Genomic DNA, 17,128 nt, shown 5'->3' on the forward strand with positions numbered 1-17,128 from the left:
CATGAGTCAGACTGGTGGAAGAAACAGCAAGAACCAGGAGAAATCTTTCTATTTTAGCCATTCTCAATGTTAATATGTCCAAAATAAATGAATTTTTGAAGTTAAATGCTGCAGACTAACCTTTTAAAGGCCTAAAAGCTATAATCTCAAGTTTTGTATCAAGAAAGGAATTTAAAATAGCAACTTTGGTCTTTTAAAAATCACAGTATTTAAAGGCCGGTAAATATGGGGGAAAATGTTCAGCTGCAATAGTCATAAAAAGAATACAAAATAAAATGTTGCCATACTATTTTAGCAATACAATTGGCATTTTTTAAAATGTAAAAGAAAGAAAAGAGGAGGAGAGATGCTGAATACGGCATCTTGTACAGGCTGATGAAAGTATAAGTGGGCATAAGTTGCTGCTCGCAAAAGCAATTTAACAATATTTTTCAAGCTCTGTAGAGATGTTAATGCCTTTGACACAGTAATTCTACTTCTGGGAACATAGCCTAAGGAAATAATCAGGAACGCACATAAATATAACATCAGGAACTTTGAAACAACCTAAATGCCCAACAATGGAGGATCGATTAAATGAAATATGAAAATATATACAATGTGCTTTTCTGCCATTAAGAACAGCAAACTACTTGGAGAAATAATGATAGGAGAAAAAAGCTTGTAAAGTAATGTAAGGTGCAAAAAACAAATTATCATGAACTTAGTATTGTGAAATATAATCTATTTATACACATATTCTGTGTGTATATGTGTGTGCACACATGTGTGTGTGTGACAAGTAAAAAAAAAATCACAATAAAAGATTACCTCTAGGTGATAAGAGTGTTGGTGGTGTTTATTTTCTTCTTTGTATATTTTACAAATATTTATGTTTGTAATCAGAAAAAAAAATCGTAATTTAAAAGTGCACTACTTTGGAATACCTGGTACTGATACCACCACATGAAAATATAAGGAAAAGAAAGTCTAAAGGTAATTACAACAGAATGCCATCAGTGCTTTTGATAGAGTGATGGGACTTGATGGTGGTAGTGGTGGTTTTTGTTATTTTATTATTTAAATGATTTGTCAAATAATTGTACATATGTATGGGTACATAGTGATGCTTTGATACATATAATGTACTGTGTAATTACAAGGTAATTAGCATACTCATCTAAAGCATTTATCATTTCTTTGTATTAGGAACTTTCGATATCCTCCTTTCACCCATTTGAAACTATATATTATTGTTAACTGTAGTCATCTTACAGTGCTATACAACAGCAGTTCTCAAATTTTTTGGCACCACGGACCGGTTTTGTGGAAGACAGTTGTATTAGTCCATTTTCACACTGCTGATAAAGACATATCCGAGACTGGGCAATTTAAGACAGAAAGGGGTTTAATTTGACTCAGTTCCATCTGACTAGGGAGGCCTCACAATCATGGTGGAAGACAAGGGGGAGCAAGTCACATCTTATGTGGATGGTGGCAGGCAAAGAGAGCTTGTGCAGGGAAACTCCCCCTTATAATAACTATCAGATCTTGTGAGACTTACTTACTGTCATGAGAACAGCTCAGAAAGACCTGCCCCCATGATTCAGTTACCTCCTACTGGGTCCCTCCCACAACACATGGGAATTCAAGATGAGATTTGGATGGGGACACAGCCAAACCATATCATTCTGCCACTGGCCCCTCCCAAATCTCATGTCCTCACATTTCAAAACCAATCATGCCTTCCCAACAGTCCCCCAAACTCTTAACTCATTTCAGCATTAACTCAAAAGTCCACAGTCCAAATCTCATCCAAGACAAGGCAAGTCCCTTCCATCTATGAGCCTGTAAAATCAAAAGCAAGTTAGTTACTTCCTAGATACAGTGGCAGTACAGGCATTGAATAAATACAGCCATTCCAAATGGGAGACATTGGCCAAAACAAAGGAGCTGCAGGCCCCATACAAGTCTGAAATCCAGCAGGGCAGTCAAATCTTAAAGCTCCAAAATGATCTCCTTTGACTCCATGTCTCACATCCAGGTCATGCTGATGTAAGAGGTATGTTCCCACGGTCTTGGACAGCTCTGCCCCTGTGGCTTTGCAGGGTATAACCCCTTACCTGGCTGCTTTCACAGGCTGGCCTTGACTGTCTGGTGGCTTTTCCAGGTGCACGGTGCTATCTGTTGGTGGATCTACCATTCTGGGGTCTGGAGAATGACGGCCCCCTTCTCGCAGTTCCACTAGGCACTGCCCCAGTAGGGATTCTATGTGGGTGCTCCAACCCCTCATTTCCTTTCTGTACTGCCCTAGCAGAGGTTTCCCACGAGGGCCTTGCCCCTGAAGCAAACTTTTGCCTGGGCATCCAGGCATTTCCATACATCTTCTGAAATCTAGCCAGAGGTTCCCAAACCTCAATTCTTGATTTCTATGTACCCGCAGGCTCAACACTATGTGGAAGCTGCCAAGGTTTGGGGCTTCCACCCTCTGAAGCAACAGCCCAAGCTATACTTTGGCCCCTTTTAGTCAGAGCTGGAGTGGCTGGGATGCAGGGCACCAGGTCCTTAGACTGCACACAACATGGGGACCCTGGACCAGGCCCAGGAAACAATTTTCTCCTAGGCCTCTGGGCCTGTGATAGGAGGGGCTGCCATGAAGACCTTTGAACATGCCCTGGAGACGTTTTTGTCATTGTCTCGGGGATTAACATTCAGCTTCTCGTTACTTATGCAAGTTTCTTCAGCCAGCTTGAATTTCTCCTCAGAAAATGTTTTTTTTTTCTATCACGTTGTCAGCCTGTAAATTTCCCAAATTTTATGCTCTGCTTCCCTTATAAACTGAATGCCTTTAACAGCACCCAAGTCACCTCTTGAATGTTTTGCTGCTTAGAAATTTCTTTCACCAGATACCTAAATCATCTCTCTCAAGTTCAAAGTTCCACAAATCTCTAGGGCAGGGGCAAAATGCTGCCAGTCTCTTTGCTAAAACATAACAAGTCACCTTTGCTCCAGTTCCCAACAAGTTCCTCATCTCCCACCTCAGCCTGGACTTTATTGTCCATATTGCTATCAGGCTTTTGGTCAAAGCCATTCAACAAATCTCTAGGAAGTTCCAAACTTTCCCACGTTTTCCTGTCTTCTGAGCCCTCCAGACTGCTCTAGCCTCTGCCTGTGAACCAGTTCCAAAGTTGCTTCCACGTTTTTGGGTATCTTTTCAGCAGCACCCCACTCTACTGGTACCAGTTTACTCTGTTAGTTTGTTTTCATGCTGCTGATAAAGACATACAAAAGAAAGAGGTTTAATGGACTTACAGTTCCACGTGGCTAGGGAGGCCTCACAATCACGGTGGAAGGCAAGGAGGAGGAAGTCACATCTTATGTGGATGACGACAGGCAAAGAGAGCTTGTGCAGGAAAACTCCCCCTTATAATAACCATCAGATCTCGTGAAACTTACTATCATGAGAACAGCACAGGAAAGACCTGCCCCCATGATTCAATTACCTCCTACTGGGTCCCTCCCACAACACATGGGAATTCAAGATGAGATTTGGGTGGGGACACAACCAAATCATATGAGCAGTTTTTCCACAGACCAGTGTTGGGAATGGTTCTGGGACAAATCAAGCTCATTACATTTACTGTGCACTTTATTTCTATTATTATTACATTGTAATATATAATGAAATAATTATACAACTCTCACCATAAGGTAGATTCAGTGGGAGCCCTGAGCTTGTTTTCCTGCAACTGGACAGTCCCATCTGGGGGTGATGGGAAACAGATCATCAGGCATTAGATTCTCATAAGGAGCACACACCCTAGATCCCTCGCATGGGCAGTTGACAATAGGGCTCATGCTCTTAGGAGAATCTAATGTGGGCGCTGATCTCACAGGAGGTGGAGCTCAGGCAGTAATGCAAGTGATGGGGAGTAGCTGTAAATATGGATGAAGCTTCGCTCACCCGCCTGCCTCTCACCTCCTGCTGTGCATCCTGGTTCCTCACAGGTACTGGTTCGTAGCTCAGGGATGGGGGACCCCTGCCATAGAACACTAGAACTTACTCCTCCTATAGCTATAATTTTGTCAGAGATTTGATGTTTTTATTATTTTTCTTTAATGTGCTTCTGTTGAGAATATAACTTAGGAAAGCAAATATAAATATATTAAAATACTTTGTAAGTCTAGGTCATGTTTGAATGGAGGTAGGAATTTCCAGATATTCTCTTGTGAGTGTGATCCATCTTGAGAGTGATGAAAGCTGTTAATAATGGTGGCAAATTATAGACATTTTCTCTACTCCTACAGAGATTCCTGAAATTCCAGAAAGCATTTCATTCTGTAAAGCACTGCAGGTAGCTGACTTCAGCGGAAACCCACTGACTAGGTAAGCTTTCTGCTTACTTTTCTGTCTATACTAGTAAGAGTATCTTTTTTGAGAGCCAAGCGGAGAACACAGTCAGGTTAACCATCTTGGAGGTACCTAGATGGATCACTGTCTTTATCAAGGATGGTTGACTTTCACAGATATTTCTTTATAAATAGCCCTGTACAATGAAAGGCATACTATTCTATTGATAGAAACCTCAAAGTATGTTGTAGGGATAAGATGCAGCACAGTGAAGTGTACAAAACAGGATGAGGAGTGCATTTCTGAATCAATGTGAAGAGTTGTAGTGCAACCTCCGCCTTCCGGGTTCAAGTGATTCTCCTGCCTCAGCCTCCTGAGTAGCTGGGACTACAGGCACCCGCCACCATGCCTGGGTAATTTTTGTATTTTTAGTAGAGACGGGGTTTCACCATATTGGCCAGGATGATCTCGATCTCCTGACCTCGTGATCCACCCACCTCAGCCTTCCAAAGTGCTGGGATTACAGGCCGGAGCCACCTCGCCCAGCCATACTATCTTTTTGTCTCAACTTTCCTCTAACTCTGCATTAAAAAACAAACAAACAAACAAACCCAAAAAACCCGTATCAACATCACTATTTCCTTAGCAATAGCTGTGAGGATTTCTTTTTTTTTTTTTTCCCTGCAAATAAAGCCACCATGTCAGTTTTACTACTTACTCCAGCTTTACCCTTCCTGGTATGACACAGTCTGTTGCTGAGGCATGGCTGAGTGGCATTGCTGTGAGCTGTTCCTTATGGCTCCTGGCTTAGTCGTGAGTCCACTCACCATGGGCTTCCAGGCATCTTGTTACTAGGATAACTGAATTGTGCCCACGTGCAATGCAGAGATAGCCCTTGGGCATCTGTTTTAGATGTCTCTTTGGGCCAGGTGGGTCCATTTATAAGATTTCTCAAGAATCTGAGAGGAACCTCAGAAGAAATGCACTCTTCCCTTCTTTTCTGTCTTTTTTCTTTTGATCTAGGAAAAGTAAGATTAAACTAAAATTTCTGAGTCATCTCACCCACTTCAAAATTGCTTGGGACTTCTTGGGTATGGAGTGCTGGAGAATGCACTATTTAGTTTTATTTTTCCAATACCTTCTTATTGCCAATAAATAAATGTTTTCTTTTTAAAACTATTTCTGCTTGTCCTTCTTTGAATTGTAGTGATTAAGTTACATGTAACATTTATTACTGAAAAATAGTAATCTAGTAAGCTATACCCTAATAGCTTTCTTACTTATCACTGTCCCTCCAACCTTATCCTCTTTCCCCACCATCTTCCCTTCAACTGTCTCTTCTCTTAAAACCTTTCTATAGCTCCCATCTCTATAAGATAAATTCAGAGCTCCTCTATGTGCTATGTGAGCCTCTTCTTGCCCCTCCATCTGACTTTGATATGTCTCTCCATCTTCATTGACCTCAGTTACCTGTGCTGGACGTCAGTCTCTGCTGTAACATAAAGTGCTTCTAGTTAGCTCATTTCATGCCTCTGTCTTCTTGAGAGTTCCAACCTTTTCACCTTCCTTAAGTTGCAGTTTGAGCATCACACGTTTTCCGGAAGGCTTTCCCAATTACTACCCACAGGCCCCTCCTCTGGGCTCCTGTAATGCTCTCTGTGTACTTTTTTCATAACACTTGAAATTTACCCTTAAGTTATTTCTCTGACCAAGACTCCTTGACTAACCTAAGGAAGTTACTTGAATTCCTCTATTATTTATTATTGTGTCTTCAATGCTACTATCATTCCTGGAATGGAGTAAGTGCTTAATAAATGTTTGTTGAACTGGACTAAACTTAAGGCAGCCTACAGGGTTTGGCAAGCTGGGAAATTCTCGTTATGTTGCTGTTGGGTTTTTTTGAACCATTCAGTTGCGTATTCCTTTTTTCTATTTCTTTGATTTTCCTTTTCTAATGTCTGCTGACATTTGACTTTACTATTATTTCAGTGCTCTCTCAACTGGAACACACCTAGCTTGTATGAGGCTTTACTGTTTTGTTTGTTTGTTTTAATTCTGGCTTTCTATTTGGCAGGTTTCTTAAAGTAAAGCCATTTTAATTTGGCAGGTGTGCTGTTTTTTAAGAATTAAGATGACTTCCGTGAGTTGAAGAGACCTTAAAAATGATTTAGTTTGGCTTGCTTATTTTATGGCTAAAGAAACTGAGGCACATGTAGGCTAAATTACCTTTCAAGATCATACAGCTAATGAGTGGGAAGCTCGGACTGCAGTTTGTTTCTCCTAACCTTGGGTCTGTACTTCCTCATCACATCTAGTTTAGCCCTTAGGTTAACAGCCAGTAAAAAAGCACCTATTTAAATCAAAACTATATTTTTCTTATGTTTAAGAACATCTTAGCTAGTTTTTAAATTATAAAATGATATATACTTTCTGGTTAAAAACTCAGGCAGAACAGATAAGTTGCATCTTTTGAATTATAAGTAAAAATCTTACCTCTGTTACCTGTTCCTCAGAACAAATTCCAGTGATTATAAATATTCCAGTTAATACCCTGATCTTGTGGGTCTGGATTTGGCTTTGAAGTTTGGAATTAACCTATATTAAATATGAAACATAATGTAATGTAGGCCTTTTTTTAAAAGGAACCTAGAAAGATAAAAATGGAAGATTCTAATCTAGAGACCATCCACTAAAGCCAGAAATCTCTCCCTCACTGAAAAAAAGTGATACTTAAATGTTCTGTTGTTTTTATTAGCAGATTTATGTTTAATAACCTTCAGCATTTTAGATGCAATGAGATCCTTTGCCTTTAGTTAGGTTTTCCTTCCCTCCCTAAATATGGAAACCATAGAAATATTGAAACTAAACTTTCTTTGTAAATTTTAAATAATGATTTTATTTTAAAGCCTTGTTATTCTGTAGACTTTAAGGGACACATAAAAAATATCCCTTTGTGTAGAACATAGTAAAACATAAAATTATTTCAAGTGGTTGGCAACTTAAATAGAACTAAAAGAAAAATGTTAAGAAAGTAGCAGTTGTCGCGGTGGTTCACACCTGTAATGCCAGCACTTTGGGAGGCCAAGGCGGGTGGATCACTAGGTCAGGAGTTTGAGACCAGCCTGACCAACATGGTGAAACCCCGTCTCTACTTAAAAATACAAAAATTATCTGGGCGTGGTGGCGTGTGCCTGTAATCCCAGCTACTCAGGAAGCTAAGGCAGGAGACTCGCTTGAACCCGGGAGGCGGAGGTTGTAGTGAGCCGAGATTGCGCCACTGCCCTCCAGCCTGGGTGACAGAGTGAGACTCCATCTCAAAAAGAAAGGAAAGTAGCAATTGTCTGTCAGTGGATCAATAAGTATTCCATAGCTTTCTCCTGGGTATTATAAACTACAGGAAGAAAAATTATGCAGTAGCTGTCCTGTGTTTTATTATAATCTCGTGGGCTGATGAAATTTTCTCTTTAGTTTCTGCTAATCAATAAAGTATTTTTACTCTTAGGCACTTTTAGCTGCAGCAATAATTCATCATTTTCTTTCATAGAGTATTCAGTAGTCTCAACTTTTTTTGCCTTTATTCTTAGAGCTTGCATATCTTTCTACTTTAATTATTTCTAGATCACCATAACAATGTGTTTATCATGCCCCTGTACATCTATTATGTATACGAAGTCTTGTTTTTTCTTTACAAGCGTCTTATATATAGGAAGACAAGGCAAACATGCCATATATAATGTCATTTTTAGGAGGTTATTTCAGTTAGCACATAGAATAAATCATTATATTTATGCTTGGTATACACTATACATGAACTTTATTAATTTACAGCGTTTTGTTTGTTTGTTTCATTTTAGGTTGCCAGAAAGCTTTCCTGAATTACAGAATTTAACGTGTCTTTCTGTAAATGACATCTCACTGCAGTCTCTACCTGAAAATATTGGCAAGTAAGTTTTTTTGTGAAGTTTGGGTGGATCAGGGTGAAAGGGGGTTTATATCATCAGCTCTAGCCTCCTTCTCTTTTAAAGCTCCTATTTGTCTACTCAGAAAGCCATTTACTCATTCTTTAATGTGACCTTCAAGAAAGATTATAGCCAGCCTCCTATGTTTTTGCATCTAATTGTCCCTAAATTTTATTGGTTAAAAAGGGTGCTGCTACTTGTTACTAGTAAAAACCCTAAATTGTTTGGAAGTGCTCTTTAAACTGATGTGTGGCAAAGTAGTTAATTTAAGCCAAGTACTATGTGTCATGTAGGTGGTCAGTAAATACTGGTAGAAACAACCACTCAGTAATTTTAAACCATGCTGGAGAGCCAACAAACAACTCCATTAAAAACAAAAAGTATGTGCCCCTAAAGAACAGCTATGTCTGACAGTATTTGTGAACTGTGGATCCAAGAATAGGGAATGAGAATGGTGTATTTGGAGAGTGGGAGTGGAGCTGGGAGAGGAAAGGAATGATATGGGCACATTCCATGTTGCCGGCTTAGAGGTTGTGGAGAACCTAGTCATGGCAAGAAATAGAATCCATTGAAGACAATGTATGCTGGTGAATAAATGTTCTGTTATACATTCCCACAGACGAACTAGTTGAATTATCTTTGCAGACTTTTTTCACTTTTTCAGGACATACAGTAGGTTAAATCAGGTTGATGCAGTAGCTCATGGTTAACCACTTAAAAATAAAAGTCTGACTTGTCTACCCTAACCTGGTAGACCAGCATTCCCTAGCATCATAAATGATTTTCCTTGTTTGTGCCTGTCCTGTGAAAGTTCTAAGACAGAACAGAAACTTGCTCTTTGAGAACCACAGTAAGCAGTTGAGCACAGTCTGACATGTCTGTTTTGCAAAAGTTCTCTTTCCAGAGGTTTATAAGAATATTTGCAGACAGCTTTTCCCTCTCCGTTCTATCCTCTTCAGGCAGAAGACAACTAGCTGACACCTGTTCAGCCAGCAAGTTGGTGTTTTTCTGAAATGTACACTGATGTTTTATCTTTATGCCATTAGACTTGCTAATTAAAAATTCTGCCCTTAAACTCTCAGGAGGAGGAGAAGACAGGAAGCCCTCAATACACTCTAGGTTTATGGTATCAGTTGCAGAGAAAACAGTGGTATTTTATTGTGAATTTCATGCATGTACAATTCACTTTTGCTGTATCAAGTGTCAGATATTTATAATGTAACAATTTTTGTGCTGAGCATGGTGGCTCACACCTGTAATGCCAGCCTTTTGGGAGGCTGAGGTGGGAGGATTCCTTGAGCCCAGGAGTTCAAGACCAGCCTGGGCAACATGACGATAACCCATCTCTACAAAAACAAAAAAAAATTAGCTGGGCCTGGTGGCCCAAACCTGTAGTCCCAGCTACTTGGAAGGTTGAGGAGGAAGGATCACTTGAGCCCAGAATGTTGAGGCTGCAGTGAGCCGTGATTGTGCCACTGAATTCCAGCCTGGGTGACAGAGCAAGACCCCATCCCCACTTTGCCCCCCCACCCACAAAAAAATCTTAAATATAGTAGCTGTTTAAACACCCAAACTAACACTGTCCTCCTCTTGCTCCTCGGGATGTCTGGAGTTTAATTCCCTTGTTACCCTCCCTTCCATTCATTCTTAGTCTGCAGCTGCCTAGAATGGTTCTCCTTTCTAGCCTCTGATTCCTACCCCTCTCCTTTTTTCCCATTTTGTGTCTTTTTAAAAAGTCTTAATGCTTTGAGATAAAATATGTTATTAAACCAGAGTGTCCCTCTCACCCTCTACTGTCCTATTTTAATGGAAAGTATTATTTTAGAATACATTTTTTATAATGTTCATTATTATATATTTTCTGTTAATATCTGTACCTGCTTTTGTCAGTGTTCAAGATTTTTTTGTTTTGTTTTGTTTGTGGACTTAATCAGCTTCTGTTACTATTATAGCATTGTGGATACTGATTGTTTACTGAATAAAATGCCACTTTGATCTTGAAATTGACTGATTCTTATTAGGTCACTTTGTGAAATTAAATGAAAAAGAGAGAGTTTTCTATTCTTGGTTGTTAGTAATTTTGTTACCATAGCAAGAAACTGTGATTTCTTCCTCATGCATGCTCAAGTAATGGCCTGTTCTCACATACCAGAAAGAAACAATCAAAGAACAAATTATTCCTTGGAGAAGATTGGGCATACCTGGTGTCCAAGACCTTGTGGAAAATGCACTTGAAACAGTGAATTGTTGAGGAAATCTCATATATGCATAAGTGTACTACATTTAAAGCAAATTATTTGAAACTTGGAAGCTTTCCTTGTGGCAAGGCTTCATTCATTTCTGAAAGGATTCCCAAATAGTTTCTTTAGAGCATTTAGCACATTTAGTTAACCAATATTGAGTAACCAGTACAACTTCTTGGAGATGGAATTGTTTTGCATAGAAGACATACCTGTTTAATATTCCACAAAATTTGAAAGAACATGGAATGGCCATTTGATTGCTTGATTCTTACTGTTATCTTTGTGGAGTCTGATGTGGAATCTTTACATAAATTACCTCTGCTTATGTGGTCAGATGGGTAAACCACATTAGCATTGGCCTCTCAAGCTTCAGTGAAGATAGGACTTCATTTCTCCTCTTGGCACCTAGCACAGTAGTTGGCATTAAATGGGAAAGCTATGGATGTCTCAAGGACTTGGGCCTCCTCAGGATGGTCAGGGGTACTCAGACTAAGAGGGGAGGGTAAAAGTCTTTATATAGAGTGAGCAGACTTGCAATGCCTTGAACCTGGGGGCACCTGGACACATCTCTCCCATCATGTGTTTGGTTTGCCTATGGTCAGTTAATTTGAAGAAGTTTTTAGGAGTTGATGGCAGAGCTAGAACTGGACTACGGTTCTCCAGGTCCCAGTCCTGTGTTTTTTTACTACTCTACTCTGCCATTGCCATAGGACAGTTGGTTCCTGGGGCCCTTATGGGCTCAGTAACTTTCTTTTAATACTCCTGGAAATATCTAACAGTTCATTAAGTATGTCCAAACATCTTAATAAGTGTTTATGTCCTGATAACCTAGTAGCTGTTTGAAAAAAATTGTACATATAAGTGGAAAGAATGCATATTTTTATTTCATTCTTAAATATTCCCAATTATTTACAGTGAGTCCTCACATAACATCATCCATAGGTTCTTGAAAACTGCGACATCAAGTGAAACAAAGTATTATGAAGCCAAGTTTACCATAGGTTAATTGATATAAACAAGAGTTAAGTTACTGTGGCATATTTCTGATCAGAAAAACATCATCAAACTTTCAAGCAAAAACCCAAAACACTTCTAATATCAAACATTGACATAAATATGAGCTATACATACATTTAAGAAAGGTTAATAAATACAGGTATAATTATTTACCTAATTTTTGGAGAACCAGTGAGGGATGGCAGTTATAATGGTGGTGGGTTAAATCAAGGAATAAATGTTTGCAAAGCAAAAATTTTAAGGAGCACTTCCTATGGTGCAGTTCAAAGACAGTCATGAATAGGGTAGGCTCGCTGATTATTTTTGTACTGCATCATTTATTTTTGTGCATTTGTATGATTTTTGTACACTTTGTTAATTTTTATTTTACAGTAATTTGTATTCATTCATTCATTTTCCATCCCGCTTATTCCAGTTCAGGTGAATGTTAAAATTTTTTACCTGCCTTGTCTCTTTCCGAACTGGCTGGGGTGTTTCATTTAATGATTGAAATTTTACATCCTTCATCATGCCTTCCCCAATGATTGACAGGTGAAATAGATCCCAGACTTGCAGGTCGTACTCCCCACACAATAAGCACTTTAGTCCTTTGTCTTTACACAGAAGTGTAGTTGTTCATTGTTTAATTTTATGTATATAACTGGTGTATGTACTGGGATCAGCTTGTACTCTGATACTACAGGAACCTTGGTTGTCCAGTTCTCTTTGTGTCTGTACCTACCCTGGCATTGTTCTCACATACCAAACAAATACACGTGACAAGGTACAGAGTATTGCCTCCTTTATTCCACTTGCTTCCAACATCACATCATAGGCAGTCAAGCTCAGGTTCTGGAAGATTTATGCTAGGACCACTTTAGCCTGTTCCTGCATTGTCACTTTTTTGGCCTAATGCGATTGTACTCAATTTCTAGAAAAAGTTGTTTAAAAGAAGCAACTATTAAAAAAAAACAGCTTCTGTTGCTCTAAAACCTTCCAAGAAAAAATAATTATTGTCTATTAATACTGCTTAATATCTCTGATGTAATATTAGGGAGACAATAAATTTATTTTTAAAGAAACAAATGCTTTACCAAAAGAACTGGTAAGCTTCTTCCTTTTTAATAACATTTCCAACATTTATTTTCCTGCCTTTGTTGCCAGTAAGCTTAAAGCTAATTCTGATAACCAGTGAGAGCAGCTGTGTTCTTTTCTGTGCGATGAAGGGAGAGATGATGCTGACAGTCTCGGTGGGGTAGGGACTCTTTGAGGTGCATACACTGTCTCATGACACCCTTCCTCCTGAGGCTAGCTTTACCCATCCTGAGCTTTATTAGCTTCCTCTGTGAAATGGAGATAAGTGATCTGCCCAGGTGTGCATTGCTGGTGGGTGGTAGAGCTGGCATTTGAACTTAGTTTCTTCCTTGAAGATACTGCATTTTCTTTACTGCATGCTTCTCATAATGAACACATTAGTGTCTCCCCTCTTTCATGGCCCTAATGTTGTTTCATGAACCTTTTTGCATATTTGCAATTTTTAAAGACTTATTTAAATCCCCTTTAGAAAAAAGTTGGGGTATAATTAAGTGAATGACTTTCTGTGTCACTGCAGATGCCGGTTGGCATGGGAGAGCATGCAGTGGGGTCTTACTGAGTCGAGTTCCAAGTCTTGGGACAGGATTTCAGAAAACTATCTGAATAAAAAAAAATTGATATTTAGATATGCCCTTAAAAACAGTGCCTAGTCAACAATGGCTTTTTACTTTACTATCACTAAAAACACTTAGAAGATTCCACTGGTAAGGCCAGGAAGGATAATTTTTGCTTTAAGGAGTTTTGAAATGTTGGTACAATGTGTGAATGAATTTGTCTTTCAAAAGAACATTTTAATACTGAAAATATTTTTCTTGGGATCAGTTATATCAGTTTCTACTCAAGCCACACACTTTGTGTTTTACTTTTTAAAAATGAGTTACTCTGCAGATGACATGATCTTATATAGAAAGAATCCTAAGGAATCTGCAAAAATTATTAGAGCTAGTAAATTAATTCAGGAAGATGGCAGGATACAAGATTACAAAACAAAAATCAGTTATATTTTTATATATCAGCATTAAACAATTCTATTTACAAAACACAAAAAAGTATAAAATTCTTAGGATAAATTTAACAGAAGAAATGTAGGACATGTACATGCTAAGTATAAAACATTGAAAGATTTAAAGAAGACTAAATAAGTGGTAAGATAATGTGTGTTCATGGGTTGATACTTAATATTGTTAAGATAGCAATACTCGACAAGTCGATCTACAGACTCATCTTAAGCCCCATCAGAATCCTTACGTATGTCATTAATTGATTTTGACAAAGATATCAAAACAATTCAGTGGAGAAAGAATAGTCTTTTTAACAAATGCTGTTGGGAAAACTATGAACATACAAAAGAATGAAGTTATACTCCTACCTCATGCCAGACACAAAAACTAAATCAAAATCAGAGATCTGAATATAAGAGCTAAACTGTAAAAGTCCTATAAGAAAACAGGGGTAAATCTTTGTGACATTGGATTAAGCAGTGGTTTCCTAGCTATGACACCAAAGTCTGTGTAACAAAAGAAAAAATGGATAAATTGGACTGCATCAAAATTTAAAACTTGTGTGCATCAAAGAATACTTCCAAGAAAGTGAAAAGACAACCCACAGAATGGGAAAAAATATTTGTAAATCATATATCTTATCAGAGTCTAGTTACCAGAATATATTTAGAACTTTTACAACTCTGTAATAAAAGAACCAACCCAATTAAAAATGGGCAAAGGATTCAAATAGGCATTTCTTCAGAGAAGATATGCAAATAACCAATAAGCATATGAAAAGATGTTTAACAGCATTAGTCATCAGGAAAATGCAAGTCAAAACCACAATGAGATGCTACTTTATACCCTCTAGGATGATTATAATTAAAAAGATAAATGCTAACAAGTGTTGTTCAGGATGTAGAGAAATTGAAACCCTCATATGTTGTTGGTGGGAGTGTAAAATGGTTTAGCCCCTTTGTAAAACAGTTTGGGGAGGTCCTCCTTAAAATTGAACATAGTTACCATGTGACCCAGCAATTCCATTCCTAGCTATGTATACTCAAAAGAATTGAAAACCTAGGAGGGTTATTATTGGCATTATTTATAATAAAAAGGTAGAAACAACTGAAATTTTCATCAGTGGGTAAATGGATAAACAAAATGTGGCATATGTATACAATGAAATAGTGTTCCTGGATGAACTTTGAAAACATGTTAAGTAAAAGAACCAGACACAAACAATCACATATTCTATGACTCACTTTTTACAAAATGCATGCTATAGTCAAATCCATAGAGACAGAAATTAAATTATTGGTTGTTGGGTGTTGTGGGGTGGAGGAATGACTTCTAATGAGTATGAATTTTCTTTCGGTATGATGAAAATTTTCTAGATTAGATAGTGGTGACGTTTCTATACCTCCTGAATAAATATATTAAAGACCACCGAACTGTACACTTTCAAAGGTGAATTTCATAGTTTGTGAATTATATCTCAGTAAAAAGAATGGACCTTAGGCAAATTTGAAGCTGGGTACTGCTGAAGGATGATGTTATACCTGGGAAACCGACCCAGTTTATTCTTACAGGAAATACTCTGTAATGTAACCTTAAAAGTAGTGTGCTAAGATCATTTTGTTTAGTTGCTTGCACCTGGTGATCAGGCAGGTACACATAGCCAGAGTCTCCAAAATGCTCAAGTGATGTAGAGTGAGAGAGGAGGTCAAGAGCACACAAAAACTCCAGCGGCAACTGATGGAAAATTCTGAGGTTCTGGGAAGCCTATGATTGTGTCTGGGAGCATGCTGCTTTGTCTTTACTTGATATGCCCTTCCATGAGATTCTGTATCCTTTACCGTTAAAGAAACGAATACCCTCAAATATGTTAGCCTAAATATCTCTACTCCCTGTTTAACTGAGTTGTCTTCTCCAAAAATAGCATCCTTAGAGGAGAAGGAATATATGTAATGAAATAGTCCAGTACCTGAAACAGTTATTCAGTCACTAAAAGGTCATTATCAATAAACATTTAATTATTACAAGTTGCTGATAGAAGTAGAATGAGTAGGCCCTAGGTTCTCGGCTCTGGCAGATTGAACTAGAGCATGTGGGTCTGATTTTATGTCTGCTGAGTCTGCTGCCCTTGGGAATGGTGACCTTAATTTTGAGTGAGCTTGAACTAAGTGATCCATGTGGCCCCCAGTCACAAGGCCTAGTGCTAGGCAGCTTACCTATATTATAAGTGCATGCTGCCTAAAAGGAGTAAATCCTTTTTTTGAAAACTATTACCATATTTAATGTTCTTTTTTGAGTCCTGGGAATTACTATAAAATATTTATTATTTCAAAAACAAAAATAAAGATTTTTTAAAAAAAGTTTTCTAGAGCAAAGCCACCATAAGAAAATTTGTAACCAGAGGTTTTTGAATTCTAATTTGATGCTGAAAGAGTAGAAGTATTATGAATGTATAAGCAACTCCACATTCCCCCATTAATAGTTTTTCCCAATCAAATAATGTTGCCATAAGTAGTTGTTGTTTTATATATTAATGGGTTTACAGTGAACTGTCACTTGTTTGTTTGGTCTACCTTAATGTGTTTTACTCTTTATTTTCTTAATGATTTTGGCCGCTAAAATGGAAAAAAATTAACTCAAGTGGGTTAAAAAGGGTTTTGAAAACATAGTGGAGAACAGATGTAAATTCCTTAAAGTAACCATTCATCCAGTCACTGAAATAGAATCCTAAAAATACAGTTGGCCTACATTCTGACTTACAAAAGAGTGCAACTTTTGTCCCTGCTATTATGAACAGTGTAAAACTTTAAGAATTAGTGTGCTGAGAAGAAATACTTCATGTACTCTTTTCCTGCAGGAGCTTGTTAGGTGTGCTCTCCTGCCCCCCAACTTCCTTTGTTGGTAAAAATGGTAGGAATTGACAGGGAGGATAGAAAGTCATGTTTTTTTTTGGTAGGAGGAGGAAGAAGAGGTCATTCCAGCAGTATTGTGTAGAAATTAATTTGTCAGAAATTAAAATTGAAGGATGAAATGTTTGTTAATAGGGTTCTAGTTAAAAAAATAAAGGTATCCATAGACAGTAAGATACTGTGCAATTGTTGAAAAAATATTGGTATGTACAAATAAAAAATGAGACAAAAATCTGGTAAGTGAGGAAAGCAAAGTGCCAGATATATATGTGTAGAACGCTACCTTTCTTGTAAAAAAAAAAAAAAAAAAAAAAAAGAGGGAGAGAGACTATATACATTCACACCTAAAGAAAGCCCTGCATGAATCCTTATGAAATTTTTAAGGTAATTTCCTGTGAAAACGGTTTGGTAGTGGGAAGCTGGATTGATGGGGGAAAAGAAGAAACTCTTTACTGAATATATTGTTGTAAATATATATAAATTGGCCGGGTGTGATGGCTCATGCCTGTAATCCTAGCACTTTGGGCAGGCCTAGGTAGGCAGATCACCTGGGGTCAGGAGTTCGAGACCAGCCAGGCCAACTGTCTGGTCTGGTGAA

At 38.1% G+C, this 17,128-nt stretch overlaps 1 protein-coding gene across 2 annotated transcripts in view; it reads left to right on the plus strand.

The window, feature by feature from the left end:
- Nucleotides 1–17,128, plus strand: part of LRRC1 (leucine rich repeat containing 1) — a 128,685-nt gene that overhangs the window by 79,506 nt on the left and 32,051 nt on the right. For both annotated transcript variants that reach the window (XR_008680915.2, XM_004044222.5), the window contains exons 3-4: nucleotides 4,288–4,366; nucleotides 8,185–8,274. Coding sequence is in view for 1 of the 2 variants with exons in the window: in XM_004044222.5 (XP_004044270.1) it covers nucleotides 4,288–4,366; nucleotides 8,185–8,274 (169 nt within the window). In the remaining variant the exon portion in view is untranslated. The remainder of the gene's footprint in view (nucleotides 1–4,287; nucleotides 4,367–8,184; nucleotides 8,275–17,128) is intronic.

The sequence above is a fragment of the Gorilla gorilla genome, chromosome 5 (genome assembly GCF_029281585.2).
Source record: "Gorilla gorilla gorilla isolate KB3781 chromosome 5, NHGRI_mGorGor1-v2.1_pri, whole genome shotgun sequence".
Classification (NCBI taxonomy): domain Eukaryota; kingdom Metazoa; phylum Chordata; class Mammalia; order Primates; family Hominidae; genus Gorilla; species Gorilla gorilla.